At 40.5% G+C, this 18,865-nt stretch overlaps 1 protein-coding gene across 3 annotated transcripts in view; it reads right to left on the bottom strand.

Moving 5' to 3' along the window:
* The window catches only part of jmjd1cb (jumonji domain containing 1Cb), a 163,763-nt gene that overhangs the window by 28,786 nt on the left and 116,112 nt on the right, over positions 1-18,865 (bottom strand). For 2 of the 3 annotated variants that reach the window (XM_086194569.1, XM_086194571.1), the window contains 4 exons: positions 6,849-6,954; positions 6,499-6,623; positions 5,722-5,865; positions 4,086-4,127 (listed from right to left, as the gene is read on the bottom strand). In XM_086194569.1, coding sequence (XP_086050695.1) covers positions 4,086-4,127; positions 5,722-5,865; positions 6,499-6,623; positions 6,849-6,954 — 417 coding nt within the window. The remainder of the gene's footprint in view (positions 1-4,085; positions 4,128-5,721; positions 5,866-6,498; positions 6,624-6,848; positions 6,955-18,865) is intronic. The other variant, XM_086194570.1, reaches the window with a different exon arrangement.

Genomic DNA, 18,865 nt, shown 5'->3' with positions numbered 1-18,865 from the left:
AGTAAGGTGAGTGCATCTGTGTTTCATTCCTAACAGAGCAGGTAATATGCCCTTTAAAAAGCCCTTTATTTAAACCAGAAGTGAATATAACTGAAAGATATGAAGTACCTGCTGACACACTGTAACGCTGATTGGCCAGTTTCTGACTATATGTAGAGTGCCACATGTGCAGGATTATTACTGAGCTTTGTCAGCCTCTCACTGAGAGAAGGTTAATCTGACACTCCATTTCATTGCTGCCTTGTGTTTCTGACCTTGTCTACAACATGCTGCATATTTTCAAAAACAACAAAATTCTTCTTAGCAACTTTGTAGCTGTGAAATGACCTTATCTTCACCTCTGTAGTTTGTAGATGTTTTGGTGATTTACTGTACAAAAAAATCTGTGCACTGCAACGAAGATGACAACATGCTGACAAAAAAATACACGATAAAAAAAAATCATCAGTTTAAATAGGATGACATGCTGGAATTCACAGAAACTGTTCACTAAAAAGCATGGGAGACTTTGCTCTTCTTTTTCCATAGCATATTTTTCTCATTTATTCTCTACAAGATGCCTGCCCAATGTAATATGGACCAATGAAACAATCAAAGATCAAAATTTATGGAACTAAGCAATACTGATCAAACAAGTCAAGATTCAATTTATGCATTTGCAATTTGGTACCTCAAATGGCTTCAGAAACATATGGTAGTGTTATTTTGCAGTGCAATTTATGTGACTCTGAAGTCAAAAATAAATGGTTTTTCATGGTCGCCATCTTGAATATGCAACATGATGTCAGCGCTGAACATTACTTTCTGTTCATTTCACACACGGAACAACCAATGAGAAACATCTCAACTTGGCCGCTGACCCACTGTGCAACTGTGGTCTCCATGTACTGTATTAACTATGATGACTCAGGAGTGGTGGGCCATCAGGGCCAGCAAGGCCTTTTCTGCTGGCCTAACATAACCACAAATAATGATCATAATTATAATGCAAGTTAGTTTCATTTTGAATTTATTTTTCATAAATATGTACATAAAATTATTTCCTCTCTTCTCTTCATGTCATATTATATCCATTTGGTTACGCTCCTTGTTTTATTTTAAGGTTAAAGTTTTTATCCAATCAGAATTCAGCTAGCTTGTGTTGCCAGGCTTATGAAATCTGCCCGAGGACTTCAGAATCAACAGTGCAGGCGACTGTGTGCTAAGTGAATGGGAACATATTTTTAGTTGTGATAGCCAATCAGATCAAGAGTTGGTGACAGTAAAGCCAGCTAGAAGGCCTCACATTGAACGTGACATGTACGTGTCCTGAAATTGGATACTCACTTGTGAGGGTCTGAGCAGAGGCAGTGCTATGCAGAATAACCAAGCCACACCTGGAGACCACTAGTTGACAAATCAAATGTATCTTTTTTTTTTTTTTTTTAACCATAAATGGCTGAAGCAGGAGAATATTTGGTTGCAGATATACTTGCAAGGCTATTCTTAAGACACACCTTTCAAGAGAAGTTAGATCTTGCAAGAAGAGGATGGCCTATAGACAACTAGCTAACCTGTCCCAGGCAGGGAAAGGGTTTGTCTGCCACTTTCAGCCTAGCAACTGTGAGTGGTACCTCTGGCTCATGGCTTCCGAGGGGCACTGCAAATTATTGTCCTGGGATTGCCTCTTGTTTGTCAATCTGGTGTTAGGAGTTACACTGGATTTGCGAACTTAAATTGTTTTACCAAGGTGGCAACGAGAAAGCAAAGTGCGGCTGGACCCTTGCAAGCTACAGCGCTTTAAAAACTTTTGGGGATACCCAAGTGGATCTTCAGCTCAATGAGCAGGTGCGCAGGGAAAGAGTGTTGTACCATTTAGCATACAGTATAATATTGTTTACTCTTGCCAATTTTTGGTGGACTTATTACAACTTTGAGAACAAATATTTTTAAATTGCCTTTTATTTTTAAGTTTTGAAAGTGACACCATGATAAGTTTTACCGTAATTGCTGACTACTGATTTTTAAATGCTCTTGAAAATAGCCTGTATTGTATGTGGTTAAGGTAATGCAACACCCAGTAGTGCATAAGTGTACTTCTGTATATAATTTCTCGAGCCGTGGTGTCATAAAGTATGGTGTTATGAGGGATATTTATTCAAGTTGGACGAAGTAGGACATCCCTGATGGCCTAGGTGTGAAACGGCCGCCACTGTGACTCAGCAACATTCACATTTATGAGGCTGGTCCTCTGGTCCAGCTAAGAGTGAAAAGAAACATCAAGCTGTATCACAATGGACATGCCTCAAGTGATCATGAAGGAAAATCAAGAATTCCAGGTAGTACTTGAGCCCTAATTTAAGCTACCAGACCAGAAAGGTGTCTTACTGACTGCACTCCCCCAGCTGTTAATAGAGTGTTTGTATATTAGGCTAACTGTAAACGGTTTTGTACGTCATCATTAATGTTATATCATGGCCCTTACAGATGCCTCACTGTTCACTTTAAAAAAATATTTTGTTTGGTTTGTCAGCTCAACACAGTCAAACTGTCCATTCAAAGGTTTGACATACATTAAAGTATTCATTTTGTTAAATAAAAATGACAGAAGATTGTGCTTTTTGAGCCTTTAAACAAAACAAATATAATTTTGTAGAACCTCACTGAGATAAATATTGATATTGACAAACATGAACATTTTTATCACAATAAAATGATTGACAATATCACCCTGCTCCAGGTTATGGGTTGTCCGAGCCAATGCACACAAATATCATCAACATACAGCAAAAGAAGCTGAAGTGTAAGAGCACCTCCAGAGTATACACTACACCACTGCTGTGCTAACCTTCTTAGTTGAAAGGTTTGAGTTGGCTTGATTTGTGACCACAGCCAGTAGGGATTATGTTTGGTCAAATGTGAATCACACTTGAACGTTTAATACTCTGTGGGCTGATGCTTACCACAATGACCAACTGTGATGTAGCCTTTTGCACACAGTAAAATGCTACACTGCACGAGGGGATGAAGACGTAGAGGCTGTAACAACCACTAGATGGTAGTGTGAGAAGGATTTCTTGCCTGAGTGTAATTCATTCAATGGATATTTCTGACATGTGGCAAACATTTATGAGCGTGCACACACACACAGTCTTTGAAAAAACAAAAAACAAAAAAACTACGATCTCTGCCTGAAGGTACAGAAAGACAGATTATAATAAATTAATTGGGTTTTCTATGCAGTGAATCTGATCTTTCAAAACACTATGATATAAATCAAGACTGTCAATGTTTTACATGCACTTGTGTTTGATCTTGTTCTCATAAAGCCTAATATTCTGCAATGTATACTTGTTGATTGTAGACGCTTTATTTTTTCATTCAATTTAATGCATTCATTTTTGATTAAGGTATATCAGCATTAAAACAGCTAAAACACAATGGCAAAGGGAAACATTGATAGCAAGACAGGGAAGCTATGCGGCTCAGGGAAAAGTGAGTGATTATAAATTATTGAGAAAATCAAGAGTGTGTGAATAATATATAATAAAACTGCTTATTGAACCACATGGTTGAACAGACTGCCATGACTAAATGTTGGTGTATCATTCTTGACAAAAGTATTAGAAAATTGTCCTAACTTTATAAAACTACCTTTTGATGACCGAAATATACCAATGTGGCCACAGCTGAAAAAATAAAAAATTGTTAAATATGACAGAAATTTTTACACCTCTAATCAATGTTTGTTGAAACTGGAAAGAAAAGATTAATTTGAGCCAATGTTTGAGGAAGCATGAAAACATGGATCATGTTTTCACCACTGTTCATTTACTGTTAAGTCACTTGAGCATTAAGTTTCAGGAAATAAACTTTGAAGAGGGAGAAGGATTTAGAATTGGAGGGGCTATTGGGAAATGTAGTTAAATTAAGGTGTGGCTCTCCATATGATTAGGATATTCAGAATTCGGAGGCTACACCTTTCAAATCAAGTAGTTAATACGTACAATTCCTCCTCATCTAAATCGGTACCATCTTGTGGAGAGTGTCATTACGAAGGGTTTGGGGGTGGGGTAGGGGTGGGTGCTTGGGGGGTGTTGGTGTACCTGTGTGTTGCCAGTGGTCCCGCCGGGTCTCCCTCCCGCCATCTTTAATGTGTCCAAAAACAAAACATCAAAAGAAAAATAAAACAAAATGAAATGAATAAAAAGAAATTGTGGGACAAGGAGAGATTTGTTAATGACTGTTGGACCAAAGATGAAGAGTGTTCAATGGACTGGTCACCCAATGAGCTCCTTCCCTGGCTTTTATTTTCCATTTTTGAAAGATTTCTGGAGCATCTGCAGCATCATCAAGAGTCATCATAAAAGAAGGAGATTGGTGACCAGTGTGACAAGCTATAGTAGGTATGTGATTGCTTAAATTCAATAAAAATCTGAACAAAATGCAGATTGGAATGTCTAATTTTGAAATATCTACTGTGAGACGGAGAGAAGGCTGAAACCTGTAAAAACAGACATGCTTTGTTTTTGAACTGATAAAAGATTTGAGAATTATCTTAAGAGGTTGATCAATGGCTCTGGAACCAACACATGCAAAGAATGAATACAATGCTGGAGTCAACTTAATGGTGCCATTCTTCACATTAACAAAAAGACAAGAACAACAACAACAACAAAGACCATTTATTGGCTGCATATGAGTAGGGCTTTCATTTGGTGGCTTCAGTGAGTTATTTTCAAAACTCTAAAAAACACTTGTACAAGCTTGTGATATATATTATTTGTTGACAGCTTTGGGTTTGAGCTTTAAGTGGGAAAAATGATCGATTTGATCGAACTTGCGTATAAGGAAAAAGCATCTTGGCATCATGTAGACCACAAGATCAATGCAATGTATACTTGTTGATTGTAGAAGCTTTGATTGTAGATCAATCACAATAAAATTAATTTTCAAAAAGCTGTGGCTCTTAATGTAATCCGTTTCAAATTTTATTTGACACCATATTGATAGACATGCATCAAACTCATCAATGTCTCATAAATTACTGATTGACCCATGTTGTTCCTCCACCCTACTTTTTTTAAGAATAATCGTACAAGGTAAAGGCAAAAGTCATTAACCATCACCTTCTATATTTGTCTAATCTGCCTGAAATTTGTTTACCGTTTGTGTGTTTGTGTTTATGCTACTGATTAGCTAACCTTTTCTTTTGGTTTTTGCTTCTTTTATTTTTCTCTTCGTATGAGTAGTCCATTTAAACTATAAATTTTTTTTTCTTCTTCTTCTTTGCTTTATAAATTTAACAAAAACAACAACAAACAAACAAAGCCAGCCTTCTCCTCTCTGCATATGCATTACAGCGCTTCAGACCCCATCTGGACAGCTGACTGCTAGTTAGACAGCCAGCACTGTGGCCAATTTGGAAAGTAGTTCAAGGTACATATGTGACTCTAAAATAACAACATCTTGCTATTTTCAAGTGTCTTTTTCACAGTGCTTGTTAAGCACAATCCCAGTTCTATTAACGCTGGCAAAAACTGTTTCAGGTGAAAAGTGAATGTGATTACTTTTGAGAACACTTTCTACTGCACAGCTAGCATTTACTGCTGCTAAGCTAACTAGCAGCCATCTGGTGGACAAAAAGTTAATTTCCCAAAAAGTTGTCATGTTCCCTAAATTGATTGATGTTAAGCAAGTCCTGGTGGCCTTGAGTATGTGTTCTGGTGTGTGTGTACTCACATGGGCAGTGTTGTTGTTCTGGCTGGATCGAGACCTTCTTCTAGAGGTGATGCCAATGTTTTCTCCTTTTAGCAGTGAGTGAACCACGTCATCAAGAAAGGTCATCTGGACCATGGATGGATCCACATTCTGAGGCTCTAGCACCTACAGATGCACAATTTTCACTTAAACTTGCTCATGTGTTCCCTGGTAATCTTGTACTATGTGTGGTGACAGTAACTTCGCTAAAACAGAAACTGACAAAATTATCAATGAAGGCATTTCTGAATTAAAAAAAAGACCTTATAGTGTAATGAAATGTAGTGTCAACAAATAGAAACTTATGTAATGTAAGTAATTGACAAATTAACAAATCTGTTCAAATGCAAGGTCTTCTTCAATGAGCTGCGTGTATCCGTGGAACAAAGATAGATCCAATCTGATATCAGACACTCCACCTTAGCCCCAAAATGTCTTCAAAAGCTAAGTTACTATACCTGTTACACTCATAGTCTGTGGGTAAAAATACGCATGTTGTGTCACAGACACTTTCAGTGAAAGCAAAAGTAGCAGATTTAAGGATAAATCATCTACAATGCCAATTTAAAATAAGACAAGAAGCTTCTGCAAAACAGTTAGAATTTACTGGCTATAAGTAGGTATGAATCAAGGCACGATGTAGGTTGTTTAACTACATGTTCACTACAATAATTAGTTATTATCATTTATGCTATCAGATACTTTTAGCTGCCTGTTTAAAGCTCCAATACTTCAGGTTTTGTGTGTACATTAGTTTACCTGGTCATTCATAACGACCATGTTTCGACTGAAGAGGTCGTGATGTGTAATGATGCCAGTGAACCACTGGGTGGCCGAATCCTGTCTGTACACACGCACACGGTAGCCATTCAATGAATAGGGACCTGGATGCATAAAGGGAAGATTCAATTCAAACGTGTTATACAGTAGTCCCACTGCTAGAGTTGTTCATTCCTATTGCAGGGGCATCTCTTAATACAAGACTCACTAGTTACAGTGAGATGACAAAGCAAACTGACCTCACAGTCACAATATACTTGTTAGCTATATAATCAAATATAAAATAGAAATAACATTAAAAGGTCAGTGGATTGTGTGTAATAGCTTACCTTGCATAAAAATCTCCTGCACCTTCTGGTCTTTTAGCCAGCCCTTTACTTCTTCATGGAGCTGAGGATTGTCTCTTAACACTGGGTTCTGACTGTCTACCTCATCCTGGAAGAGAAAAAGAAAGACATACATTGTAGGAGAAAAGTAGAAGAGATGAAGGACATTTACATCATGCTTTCCTCTTTCAGTTTGCAAACAACAAATTATGCAGCCTGCTTACTTGGACGTGTGATCAACATATATTCTGATTATTTCTTTTACCCATTCCATTACCTAGGTGTTCACAATGAATCTGTTTCCCGCTACATACATGATAACTGCTGGCAGGAACACAACTATTGTGGAATAAATACACACAGAAAAGCAGGAATTTACTACAACGTAGGGTTGTCAAAAATATTGATTTATCAATTAAATATCGATTTTGAAAAATAAAAACAGGACAAAATGACTTTTCCATAGTATCGATACTCTACCTGCCTCCTTAGTTTACACATGTGCCGCCATCAACACACACACACACACACACGCACACACACGCACACACACACACACACACACACACACACACACACACACACACACACACACACACACACACAAGAGCGCTGCCCTGGGGAGCGAGCCATCGTGCAGCAGCCCCTCCCCTCCTGCCTCGCTCACACAAACACCGCTGGCTGTATTGTTTTTGGTGTCTTCGCTCTATGTGTGGAAGCTGCCATGAGATGGCATCTGCAGGACCTTCGCAACCAGTTTTAATAAATAAACAAAATAGCAGAAGTGCTGTTTGGAGGTTCTTAGGATTTGAGTCGGATGAACAAGGAAAGCCAAAGGACAGGAGCAAGTCCATATGCAAGAGATGCAACAGAGCTGTGCCGACAGAAGGAGAGAAAACGACGAATGTAGCAAAGCACCTCCAAGACAGACACCCGGACCTGTATAAGGAATTCAAAAAGGTTGATAACAGTATAACTTGAAGTATGGGTTGCTGAGAGTAATCACATCTATCGGTGTTTACTTTAACGTGTTGTGTTGAGTGCAAGCTAAAGCTAATTGACAGTAGGTTAGATATATTAAAACTTATTTGCGTTCTGTTGATGAGTAAAGAATAACTTGAAAAAGTTCTCTACCTCAAAAATAAAGGTCTTTATTTTTCTTTCGATAAAAAACATTTTTGCACAAAATTCTGAGTGTTTGCGTAGTATCAAAAATCGACTCGAATATCAATATTTTCAAAATATCGTATCGAAGTGTGAAATCCAGTATCATGACAACACTACTACAACGCCACTGAATCCTGCCATCTCAAATCTCATTTTGTCAAAATTGTTAATGGGACTTAAGTACATACTCCAATACAGCCCTCATCTTAGTTTTGTCCAAACCCAACAAAGATTCAATTCTAAACTCTAGCTACAGACCAACAAAAAGCCTCATCAACTCTGTGTCTGATCATAAAAGACCTATAATACCCTTTTCACACTGAAAAACGCAGGTCAACGCAGGCTTTTGTATCTGCGTTTGCTTGGCATTAGAGCGCATTCAAGCTTCCAGAAGACCCGGGTCTGAACTCCCGCTGTGAGGCTGCATGCCTGTGTTGTTCTCTCTCGTACGTCATCATGCTGACAATGTCATCATTTCACATAAACGTGTGCCAGAACACTGAGAGGTAAACAAACGACAACATGGATGTCGCCAAGTCGAACGTTAGCGTTATCATTGCGTGCATTGCAATGTTGTCTCTTTTGCAAAGCAGACAACCTCGGTGCAGATCGGTAAATGTCCAAGCACTAATGCAGAGAAGGAGGATGGAGTTTTTGGCGAGTCTGGAAGTGAGCCTAAGAAGCTACAGGCGAAGCCTGACAGGTGGCACAGTGACAAAATCAGGATGCGACAGGAAGGTCGCATGAAACCTGAGACAAGGCGGGTTGCCTTTTTCACACTGCAGGCGAGCTGAGCCGAACCAAGCCGAGCCGCTAAACACCCGGGTCGCTTGGCAAGTCGGTCGACGCGGGTCGAAATGCTGAGTCGACCCTTTAAGAGTGCTGAAAAACCCGTGTTGACCCGCGTTTTTGGTGCCGTGTGAAAGGGGTATTAGTTAAAGCGCCACTAAGCAAAGAAAAGACAAGTTTGATTTTCTTAACAGAAAACCCAGAAGGCACAGACTCATTCTACTGTCTCAACCCATGACAATGGATCAACTGAACACACATCCTCACTTTGATTTAACCACCTTCCCTGGCTCCCAAATGAAACAATACAATTTCAAAGTAAACACAATCTATCATGGCATGTGAGAAAATCCAACATGGTTGCCACCGGACATGAAATGTGACTTATTGTGTTGAATACTGGCGGCTTGGTGGTGCAGTGGTCAGCACTGTCGCCTATCAGCAAGATGGTTCTCGATTCGAGCCCTGGCTCAAGCACCAGATCTTTCTGTGTGAAGTTTGCATGTTCTCCCTGTGCCTGCATGGGTTCTCTCTGGGTACTCTGATTTCCGCCCACAGTCCACAGACATGCATACTCTAAATTGACCATAGGTGTGGCTGTGAGTGTGAATGGTTGTCTGTCTATATGTGTTGGCCCTGCGATGGACTGGCAACTCATCCAGGGTGTACCCACCTCTTGCCCAAACGCTGCTGGGATAGGCTCCAGCCCCCTCCCCCCAGTAAAAGCCAACTTATGACTCCATTACAACATCTTGGACAGAAAAACTTAGGAGACAAACGGGCAAATATATGGTACAGTAACTTTTCAAGGAACTTAATCATGCCACTTTTTGAATCTACACTATTTTCACATTTTCAGTTGTTCTATGTATATGTTCTATATAGATGTTGTTCTGTTTCCATTTATATTCAGTCCAAAATGGTTGCATGGTTCGACATGATTAGAGCTGCCAAAAACGTAAGAGCTTCTACCTTGGCCCAACCTCTTCAACATGACTTCTGAACAATAATCCAGTGGGGGTCATGAGAGAAACATGATGGGGGGGGGGGGGGGGGGGGGGGGCAAAACTCATGCCAAAATTATAAATTCCACAGATAGATCACAGTAAGACCCTCCATTATTATATGTATACTGAGTCATACTTGGCCACTCTTTAGCTTGTGTCTATCCACCAAATAATACCTCCTTGTCCCAATACGGCAGTCTCACTCCTGATGGTTTGAGTGCAGCTCACATAGTATATCAAGCAGAAAATAACTGTGACAAGCAGGTCCAACCCAGATATATTACACTCATACCTATTCCCATGTGACACTTAGAGCGACCATTTCAATGTTGGTGAAGCAGGGTTTTTTTTTTTTCTGGTATTCCCCTCCTTTCCCCCTTTTTTACATTTCTATTTTTTCCTTTCTTCTCACTTGTCTTTTCTCTTTCACGACTCCCACAAACACAGAAAGCAACAATATACACAGTGCTAACACAACATAGAGTGCCGGAGAGAAAACCAAACCACAGTCACCACAATGGTAGCACACGAAACTCTTCTGCTCTTTGTGTGTGCACATACAAAGGTTCATTTTAGGTTACTTTGGGGGTGTCTTCAGGTGATGCATTACTGGTAAATTGTGGGAAACAGAATATAATTTAAAGGCAGTAGTTGAGGTGGTAGGGGTAATTCAATAAAGAATACATATATTTCTAAACCATGACACTTTTCTTCAGTGGTCCATCTGCATTCTGATGATGGGCAAACACATAGTGGCAGTTGAAATTTTTTAGACAGACAAAAAAAAAAAAAAAACACCTCTGAAAAGCAAACAGTTTCTGAGATACAGAGTATTCCTTTTTCATCCACTCAGCCTGAATCCCATTTTTCCTCCAAAGGTACATCTTGTTCTCAAGACAAAACCTCCATAAAGTTTAAATGACATTTCCACACCCAGCTGAGACAAGACTGACAGGACAAGACAGATATCTACACCACCTGACTGTCTACTCTGAATGCAAAGCTGCAAGACTCAAACAGAGATGGAGAGGATGAGACTCAACAGGAAGCAGAACAGACTAGATAAGGTCAGGCTTTCATTTCACCTTCCCATCTTTCTCCCCATCTCTCCATCCCTCTTGTCCTGCAGTGTTCTAGTTTTGCAGCATTATTCAGCTCTAAATAAAACCAGCATACACACTAAAAATAGCATAATGGAATGCAGTGCTGTTTATGTCAGCGTAAACATTTTGTGTGTTCTGTACAATGATGGTTTGTATTACTACTGTTGTGCCAATGCCACATATACTGTACCTGAAATTCTCAAAATCTCATTCTGCAAACCTGTTCTTTTTACAAGCCATGTCAAAAAAAAAAAAAAACCTAAGTGCCAAAAAATGACGTGTTTACAGAATCTTTAGGCACTTGATGTGATTGAAATTTTGGGCCATCATTTGTCATGTATGACAACAAGAGCAACACTCATAGGTGCACTTGTTTAGAATGCAAAATTAGTGATACAAGATAGAAGAAGTTGTTCTGAAAGAGCTTTTTGCTGTTCCACCATTCCCATTCATATAATTGCCAATTCCCTGTTGTCAATACCTCCACTGGCAGATCAGAGACACTTCTTCTGCCACTAGATGGCAGTACCTGTGACCAAATCACAACTGAAGCACTTTTGCGCTTCCTATGGAATTTCCTTAATTAAGTCTAAATTCTTGCTTGTGTTGTACGTTGCTTTGGAAAAAAGCGTCTGCTAAATGAAATTGTAGAATTGTAGAATTGTAGAACTTACTTTTCCCCATTCTGTCTCTTTGTACTTTATTACAGATAGAAGGGTCTAACAGCTGGCTAATATTCCCACCTTGAAATGGCTGTGTAAAAGGGAATCAAGGAGCAACTGCCAGGTGTTAATGTTGAACTGAGTGAATTCAGTCAGGATGTAACAGAGTCATTCCCTCCATATCTGGATGACAATGTATTCATTTAGGTGAAAAAAGGGCTGCACGGTGGTGCAGTGGTTAGCACTGTGGCCACACAGCGAGAAGGTTCTGGGTTCGAGTCCTGGCTCTGGCACAGGATCTTTCTGGGTGGAGTTTGCATGTTCTCCCCCTGCCTGCATGGGGGACACATCAGGTTACATGGAGCCCTTCTCTCTTCCTCCCCTCCCTGCACATTTTTGGAACTCTCATTACCATTACTTGTTGCACTTTGTAGTTTGGCCTTGGTGTCTCGCAGTCTCTCTGTGTTTCCACAGATCCACCAGAGCTCCAACTGCCGCCTGCACCCCCCCCCCCCCTTATTCCCTACTGTTACACCGGCCTGCGCTCCCCTTCCATGAACCAGTCTACCATCCAGTCCCCCATCAAGCTGGCTTGCTCTCCCTGCCTCCCCTTCCAGAAGCTTCCTTCTTCAGCTGTTATTAACATTTCCATGTTTCTCACATTCTGCATTGTAAACTGTTTTCTTGTCTGTAACAACATCTACTGCACGTCTGTCCATCCTGGGTGAGGGATCCTCCTCTGTTGCTCACCCTGAGGTTTCTCAGATTTTTCCCTGTTAAAAGGGTTTTCTATGGAGTTTTTCCTCAGTCCATGTGAGGGTCTAAGGGTCTAAGGGCAGAGGATGTTGTTATGATGCCATGAAGCCTTTTGAGACAAACTGTGAAAACGAGCTCTACAAATAAAATTGCCTTGCCTTGCCTGCGTGGGTTCTCTCTGGTACTCCGGCTTCTTCCCACCGTCCAAAGACATGCAATTGGGGACTAGGCTGATTGAATACTCTAAATTGACCGTAGGTGTGGCTGTGAGTGCGAATGGTTGTTTGTCTATATTAGACATGTAATGATATGAAAATTTCACATCACAGTTATCAATATTATCACGATATTGTTGAAATGTCAAAATGTTTAAAAAGTACTCATAGGTGCACTTAAATCATTGAACAAAGTTTTATTTTAGAAAAAAACAATCAAAATAACATGCAGAATGAACTTCGTTGCACAGTTGCGGGTGGTGGTCACGTAGATGTGACATCATATTGGACGTGTTTCCACCCTTCGCAGAAATTTTTTTGTGGCATTTTCGGCAAACTGGATTGCTGTCTTCAACCAGTCTCCCTTCCGTGTCTTTGTAAAAACTGAAGTACATCCAGACTTCAGACTTCGTTTGTTTTGACGGTGGAAAAATCTCTGTTCTCCCGTCAGCAGAACTGCCCGCAGTACTGCCCTCCGCCATGTTTGCGAGTCGTTTACTGCGCAGTGCGCATGCGCGCAGGGAGCCTGTGTCCGATCGGCTGCCTGCAGCTGCACTTCTCACACAACAAGCAGTATCCCTGAGCTTTTTTGGATTGCCGCCATCAAACACGGTTTGACGGTAATTAACATTCGAAACGGTAGTACTAACCGTCAGACATTTTACCGCGGTTTATCATTTTTACAGGTAATCGTTACATCCCTTGTCTATATGTGTTGGACTGGCGACTTGTCCAGGGTGAACCCTGCCTCTCACCCATATCCGCTGGGATAGGCTCCAGCCCCCCCCCACAACCCTTTGTAGGAACAAGTGGAAGAAAATGGATGGATGGATGAATAGGTGAAGATATTAAACACCACTTTCAAAGGACAAACAGTTTGTTAAGCACCTCCCACTACATAATATAATATTTTATATGCCATTTTATAACTACTTCTTATACCAGGGAAGGCAGAATTCTAGGAATACTTCCAGCAGTATCCATGTATCCACTGAAGGATCAACAACCTCATAAAGCCCACACTGTCCCATGGTTCCTATGTTTAGCTTTACACACATAGAAAGTAACACACATGCATGTGTGTCTGAGTCTAATGGAGCTCTGTGTCTATTTTCACTCTGTTCGGGTTTACAGTAGGCCTGTGTAGACACAACACACAGTGACAGTGTTACCAAGGCAACATGGTCACCATGGCCACAGATGCGTCTATTTCAACAAGACTGTAGACAGATGAAACATGAATTTAGGGCATGAAACTGACATTGACTACATATCCCAAGAGTGGGCAAAACATCAAATTTTATGCAGAGCTAGGGGCAGGAGATATGGACAAATTCCTATGATTGCATATGCAACTTTATATCACAATATTGATCCACTGTCTCTTTTAATGTAATCCGTGACCTGGAGTGTGGCAGCCTGCCAGAGTCTAATTTGTCCCGCCACAGTTTCATAATGAACCAAAAATATTTTTACACTATGTTATTTTATGACATTGCTATATCAAAGCATCTCTCCCTCCCAGTCAGCCCCTCCCCCCTCTACTGGGAGGGCACATGCACACTCACACACGCAGTGACTGGACCATTCCTTGCTGCATCCGAGACACCGAGGCATTTTGAGGACACAACATTGTTTGAGGTAAGGTTAGCTGATGTTACAGTATCCACTGCAGTCCTAACACAATTCTAAATTATCAATGTACAACAGCAAACAGACAATATTACTGCTTTATCACTGATAGTTGACGTTAGCTAAGTTAGATGTTAAATAGATGTTAGCTGTTGTCTCCTCATATCAGGCTAGTGCTAGTAAACACAGTTCCTTACACAATCATTAGAAACTGTGATAATAAAGACTTAAGGTGGCAAAACAATGTTCCTCAAACAAATATCACGAGAGCGAGCATAGCTTGTCCAACAATGTTGGCGCGTGATATGCTAATGTTAAATTATTTTCATCATCTGGGGAGAAAATAGGCTCATCATGTAATGTTAGGCTGTTTGCCCTTGATTTTCACAACCTGAGTATTTTGAAGTATTTCAAGATTAGAGAGAGAAATCCACCACCAGACGAAGAAAAAAGAGCTACAGGGGTACAGTCGCTAGCTACAGTAGGATAGTCAAATATCAAGTGACCCCTGCCATGATTAGGAATAACACTAATATCCTATGTGGCCTGATACTTTATAGCGGATGAACACCCTTGTTGTTGTGTGCATGTGTTGCGTCCTCAGTTGCAGAGTTTTTGCAGTGTTTTCTCTACCGCTCTGCTCAGGTGGGGTGCACAGCCAGGGATTAAACACCTTCCTCTGGTTTCCCATGCCTGAGAGCTGTATTGTATTGCTATGCTGTAGTAGCTATATTGTGATTTTGATATTGCACAGGGTTGCATTGTGATTTTGAACTGGATTATATTGTGATTTTGATATTGCACTAGCACAGTCCTTCTCAAATAGTGGTGCGATGCTGGTGGGCGCATGTGACCCCGGCGAACACTTTTTTGCTTTACTAGAATAAAGTGTAATTGCACATCCGCGACAGTAGGTGGCAGTGGCAGGAGATATGAAGTGCAGTGAACAAACCCTCAAGAGACACCTTGGAAAAATATTTAACAATATTTAACAATGAAAAGAAAGGTGGGGAGGGACAGAGATAATGAGACATCCTAGAAAACTAGGATTTAATTTTTTTTTAATTTCAGGCAAATTGATGCACTTTAAATCTTTTCTGTTACAGACTAAAAAGCAATGATAAAATTACTGGCAGTGGTGCAGTGGTTAGCACTGTCGCCTCACAGCGAGAAGGTTCTGGGTTTGAGGCCTGGCTCGGGCAGGAGATTGCATGTTCACCCTGTGCCCGCGTGGGTTCTCTACGAGTGCTCTGGCATTCTCCCACAGTCCAAAGACATCAAGAGGGGACGAGGCTGGTTGATACTCTAAATTGACCGTAAGTATGACTGTGATTGTGAATGGTTGTCTGTCTATATGTGTTGGCCCTGCGATGGACTGGCAACCTGTCCAGGGTGAACCCAGCCTCTCGCCTGAAAGCCGCTAAGATAGGCTCCAGCCCCCTGCGACCCTTGACAGGACAAGCGGAAGAAAATGGGTGGATAGATTAAAGTTATTCTTTGTTGGAAGTTGATCTACATTTCTTTCCTTTTCTTTTTTTTTTCTTTAATGTTAATAAGGCTACAATGTTATGCAGAGGTGTACTTATAACAATTTCATAGATAAATGATGCTATTTATAGTCGCGGTGGAGAGTGTGGGGAGCGCGAAATATTTTCTTCTTTCTAGGGGGGCGTAATAGAAAATAATTGAGAAGCACTGCACTAGCGTATCTTGCGATTTTGATTCCATTTCAATTAATTGTTGAGCCCTAATGTACCCTCATCCAGTATATTTTTATTTTCTAAAAAATAAACCAGTTCAACACAGGTAACCACTTTTGCTTCATTTCTTTCATGGCCCAAATGTATACTCTAATTGATTTTGTGTTTTGAGCATAAAGCATCATAGATCTAGCTTCTTTATTTTGCTCTCGAAGTGCACCAGATTGATGTATTTAACTTTAAAAATTACAAAATTTTCTACCAGGGGAGCATGCCTCTAGCAACCATGTATGTATACAGGTAAGCATGTGCTGTCAAAAGCCACTTTTACATTGAGTTTTCACACTACTGCAGGAAAAGGACCGATCACCAATCAATACCATTTCATCTGTTTAAACTGAACCCAGCAGTCAACTTAATACAGCTACATAGTGTGATTTTAGGTACCATGCAGATGTCCAATGTTGTAATCAGAGGCTGTCATGAAACACAAAATTGTTTGTCTTGTGTGATGCTGTCCAACTTTTCCAGATGTCCCATTTCCAGATGCTTTGTCGGTGCTGTGACTACCTTTATTGCTGGCTTGGCAGTTGAGCGTACTGTCTCTGTGCATTTTGTAATGAATGTAGGATGAAGTATTTACAGGAATTTAAACAGGCATGGTTATTTGACTGCAATGTATTGTTTACAATTCGGTAGTAAAAATCAGTTTATTCAATTAAAGACATGGTGACCTTCTGACAAGAGCAAATGAGTCACTGTCATGGCTGTATTAGGCATAGCTGACCCATACAGCATGTGTGTTGTATGGGTCAGACTTCCTCAGTGGGAAATGACTACTTCCTGTTGGCTCTCAAATATATGCGTAGGATAGGATTACTGATTTATAAGACTGGTCTAGACTTTTCCATTCCTACTGGATTGTGGGGATCAAATTCTCAAAATACAAAGTCATTGAGGAGTTCAACTTAATATAACCCCCAAAAAAATAAATCAAAAACAAAAAACAAAACAAAACAAAAGCAGTTATACCTTCAATAGAGCTGGCAAAATATCTAACCAAAACCCAGCAGTTTCTAGGGACATCTCATTGTAGACAGGAGAGCACTGTATAATGGGCTAGAGCATGGATGGACAACATTTTTTCCACATGGCAAAACTAGATTAAAATAGGCAAGGGGCCACACATGAGCTTCCCTAAGCATTTGAGAGCATCTGGCAAACCTTAATAGCTGACGTTTGGATGGTCTACTGCTTTGTAAATATATTCTGCCTGGCAATCTGCCTATCACTGAGAACTACCCCTTAGCAGTCTGCTGCTCACTTGGACAAACAAAAATGAAGAAAGCCGTCTGTGTCAGACCAAAACCAAAGAGACAACTTTCAGAGACAGCTGAGATGACTGCGTGGTTGACCGCACAATTCACCAGAGACATTTGGCTCTGTTGACCTGTGGTTTGGGAAACGGGATAACATATACTCCATTAGCTAGCCACTGAGGATACTTCCTATCAGAGTTGCATTTATCCCATATCCAATGGTCCTCTTAAGGTCACATCGAGTCTTGTAATCCCCTCTCTCTGTTGTAATATTCCATTTTTAAAATTTTAATTAACTGAATTAACTTTAATGTCTGTGTGTAGGTGGGTAGGGAGGGAGCAGAGAAAACTCGTTTGCCAGTGTTTCTTGCAACAAGGACAAACTTAAGTATAATACATCTAAATGACATCAAAAGATCTGCTAAATCTTATAAGAGTTGAGGAAACATACAGTAGTGAGCAATTCCAAATTATCAACTACACTTGAAGAACGAGCCCCCCCCCCAAAATGCAATCAAAATAACATATTTGTAAGTTTAGTTATAGAAAAACAAGGCAAAACTTGATGCAACGACTGTAATCCAAGTTGATCGATGAAACTATTTATCCACCACAATGGCGTCCCAGGATTCCTTTCCCTCACCATACATTTCAACACCCAAACATACTTTGTGACCCTATCAACTCACCTGATGACAAGGTGGGTTTAAAACATATGACCTCCATGACTATTTTCATGACCCAACAAGAGGTTAGATGCCAAAAATTTTCACCCTGCCACTTACAGCTGAAGCCTATAAGACAAATGACAGTCATTTGTTGGACTGAATAACACTTTAAAGGAAAACTGATCCTCTTTATTATTTTGAAACTCTGAATGACTGCAAAGTTGAACATTAGCATGACTGCATTAATGAATGACTTGCACTCTGCCCACAGCAACAACTCATCCACAGGCCAGAAATAAAATCACAAGACAAATCATCTGGACCCAGAAAGTTTTATAAAGATAGAAAATAATATCAATCCCTTTCCAATTCAGTGAACACCTGATGTAATAACATGATGAAATGCATTCAAGGTTTAGAGATCAGGCCCTCAAGTTCATTTGAAATAGAAACCCCAGCAGAATGCAGCATAATACTTTGAAACAATGCTAAATGGAGTCAATGTGTAGTTTAAGCAAACACTTGAGTCAGCAGAAACAGTTTGAATTCTACACCTCCTGTCTCTCACTTACAACATGCACCACTGCTTTCTAGTGACACGCACATACACGCGCACACGACCACAGACAGACAGACAGACAGACAGACAGACAGACAGACAGACAGACACACACACACACACACACACACACACACACACACACACACACACACACACACACTCGAACAGCAGGCTGGGTTGGCCCACTAAACAGTGACTTCATTGTACAGTTTATGCCAAACAGATTGTAGCCCCCTCCCTCTCCCTCCTCTTCCTCCCTCCGGCCTTCCTGACCAACTGGAAAAATAGAGAGGGAGTGGCCACTGCTTCACCGCGTTCATAACAGAGAGAGTGAGTGGGACTGTTTTTATGGTTTTGTGGGGTTCAAAGGTCTCCAGAAGAATAGGCAGCTCTGTGTGGGCATGGGTGATTTAAGAATGGAGGAATCCATGTGCGTGTGT

Source organism: Aulostomus chinensis, chromosome 23 (assembly GCF_037954235.1).
Source record: "Aulostomus chinensis isolate RoL2024-O1b breed Wild chromosome 23, RoL_Achi_v1.0, whole genome shotgun sequence".
Lineage (NCBI taxonomy): Eukaryota > Metazoa > Chordata > Actinopteri > Syngnathiformes > Aulostomidae > Aulostomus > Aulostomus chinensis.
The sequence above is the reverse complement of the archived record's forward strand: the minus strand, read 5'-3'. Positions and strand labels throughout refer to the sequence as shown.